Raw genomic sequence first — 2,693 nt, 5'->3', positions numbered from 1 at the left:
CAGCTGCTGCTGTTGCTGCTGTAGCAGCAGGAATTTCTATGTTTGCTTCTTTCTTACAGCGTCTGGCTTCCCTCCATCCCAAGCCCAAACCCTAAACCCTAAACCCTAAACCCTAAACCCTAAACCCTAAACCCTAAACCCTCGGTGAGGATGTCGGGGCGTTCACAGGCGGATGCAGCAGCACTGCAGCTGCTGGGGAGGTCTCGTGCTGAGCGTTTGTTGGATGGGGTGTATGCACGGCAGCGTTTGCTGCTGCGTAAGCGTCGGCGTCAGCAGCAGCAGCAGCAGCAGCAGCAGATCCTGCTGCCTGAGGAGCGAGAAGCTCGTCGACGCCTATTGATACGTCGCCCTGTATCTGCAGCAGAACAGCAGCAGCAGCAGCAGCAGCAGCAGCAGCAGCGAACAGCAGCAGCAGCAGCAGCAGCAGCAGCAAAAGGAGGAATATCACTAGCAGCAGCACTCAGCAACCTCATACATAAACACTTTCACAATAAAGCGAAATACGCTAAAGCTGTTGCGCTGCTGCAGCAGATGTGGGCAGCATATTTCAGCAGCAGCAGCAGCAGGCAGTTCTTTGGTGCTCTTGTTGCTGCTGCTTCTTCAGACTTTGTTTATAGTGACGAGAAAGGGAGACAGGCTGTGTCTTCGTTGTTTACTTCTTGTGTGCTGCCGCTGCTGCAGCAGCAGCAGCAGCGAGAGCAGCAAAAAGCAGAAGCAATACTGCGTCTTGCTGACGCAAGGAAGCAGCAGCAGCAGCAGCGTATTCATCTCCAGCTAGCTGCCTCGGCATTCCCTTCATACAACAGCAGCAGCAGCAACAGCAGCAGCAGCAGCAGCAGCAGCATGCATATGCGAGCCAACGCTGCTGCTGCTGCAGATATGGCGGAGGCTGCTGCTGCTGCATTCATGCGGGCGGAAGTTGCTGCACAGCAGCAGCAGCTGCAGCAGCAGCAGCAGCAGCAGCAGCAACATGCAGCAGCAGCATATGCACCTCAGGAGAGTTCAGCATACACCCCATACAACAACGGCAGCAGCACAGACAGCAGCAGCACCAACGGCAGCAACAGCAGCAGCAGCAACAGCAGCAGCAGCAACAGCAGCAGCAGCAGCAGCAGCAAGGAGGTGGAGCTGAGCCCAGACATGGTGAGTTTGCTGCAGCTGCTGCGGGTGCGTTGTGTGGTGCATCCGCAGCTGCAGACAGACGATGCCTTTCAGTTCAATGCTGCTGTTGCTGAGCTGCGGCTGCTGCTGCAGCAGCTGCAGCAGCTGCAGCAGCAGCAAGAAGAAATAGGAGAAGAGGATGAGGCCTATATGACGGACAGCGACTTCGCCGACTCAGACACCAACGAAGAACACACGCAGCACAAACAACCCAGGCTGCAGCAGCAGCAGCAGCAGCAGCAGCAGCAGCAGCAGCAGGAGCAAGAGCAGCAGCAAGAGCAGCAGCAAGAGCAGCAGCAGAACGGGATGCAGCAACAGCATACTCATGCATCTCCTACAGACTCCGGCAGCAACAGCGTTGAAAAAGCCAGCAGCAGCAGCAGCAGCAGCAGCAGCAGCAGCAGTACGAGCGGCGGGGAGGGAAGCAGCAACAGCAGCAGCACTAGTGGAGACAGCACTAGCAGCAGCAGCAGCAGCAGCAGCAGCAGCAGCAGCGGCTCGCAAGGGCCATGGCGTGTCAAAACAGAGAAAACGGATGCAGAAGCAGCTGCTGCTGATCCCTCAGCAGCAGCAGCAGCAGCAGCAGCAACGGCTCCTGCAGCAGCAGAAACAGCAGCAGCAGGAGCAGCAGCAGCGGCACCTGCAGCAGCAGCTGAGGCCGATAAGGGCGCAGGTGCTGCAGCAGCAGCAGATGCGAGTACTGCAGCGTCGGATGCTGCAGCAGCAGCAGCAGCAGCAACAACAACAGCAAAAGGAGGAGAGGAGGCAGCAGCAGCAGCAGCAGCAGCAGCAGATGATGCAGCAGCAGCAGAAGATGAAACCCTCGCCGAAGAAGAATGGCCCCTGCCTCTGGGGTGCGGCAGTAAACCCTAAACCCTAAACCCTAAACCCTAAACCCTGAAACTAAAGTATCACATTGCGGCATATAAACCCTAAACCCTAAACCCTAAACCCTAAATGCAACTGATAAGGACAGAAGCGATCACCTTTCTCCCCGATAGTTAGCTCCAGCCTGGTGTTTAGGGTTTAGGGTTTCTGGCGTTTAGGTTTAGGGTTTCTGGGGTTTAGGGTTTAGGGTTTAGGGTTTAGAGTTTAGGGTTTAGGGTTTAGGGTTTGTGTGGGTGCAGGAAGCCTGCGCTGCTGGTGCTGAGCAAATGCTTCTTCCTTGACGCTCTCTCCACCGTCTTCTCCTTTCGCACAGTAAGCCAAATTAGGGTTTAGGGTTTAGGGTTTAGGGTTTGTAGGGTTTAGGGTTTGTAGGGTTTAGGGTTTCTAGGGTTTAGGGTTTAGGGTTTAGGGTTTAGGGTTTAGGGTTTGGCTGCTCTGCTGCAGACCCCCTGGGCCCGCGCCTCAGTGGAGCAGCTCTTCCAACAAGCCTACAGACACCGGTACGTGCTGCTGCTGCTGCTGCTGTTGCTGCTGCTGCTGCTGCTGTTGCTGCTGCCGCTGCTGCTGCTGTTGTTGTTGCTGTTGTTGTTGCTGTTCTTGCTGTTGCTGCTGCTAGCTTACGGTCGTTTCTGCTGCTGCTGCTG

The 2,693-nt window shown here is 55.9% G+C and overlaps 1 protein-coding gene across 1 annotated transcript; it reads left to right on the top strand.

Annotated features, from left to right (window-relative positions):
- Nucleotides 1-150: 150 nt before the first annotated feature.
- EMH_0088880 (uncharacterized protein) lies at nucleotides 151-2,034 on the top strand (the record flags this gene model as incomplete). The annotated part of the gene is made up of 1 exon (XM_038022957.1): nucleotides 151-2,034. One exon carries the CDS (start codon nucleotides 151-153, stop codon nucleotides 2,032-2,034), a length of 1,884 nt encoding a protein of 627 aa, XP_037878811.1.
- Between the last annotated feature and the right edge of the window lie 659 nt (nucleotides 2,035-2,693).

The sequence above is a fragment of the Eimeria mitis genome, genomic scaffold, assembly GCF_000499745.2.
Source record: "Eimeria mitis Houghton genomic scaffold, Emh_scaff6745, whole genome shotgun sequence".
NCBI classification, from domain to species: Eukaryota; Apicomplexa; class Conoidasida; order Eucoccidiorida; family Eimeriidae; genus Eimeria; species Eimeria mitis.
Note: the sequence above shows the minus strand (reverse complement) of the source record. Positions and strands in the feature narration are given on the sequence as shown.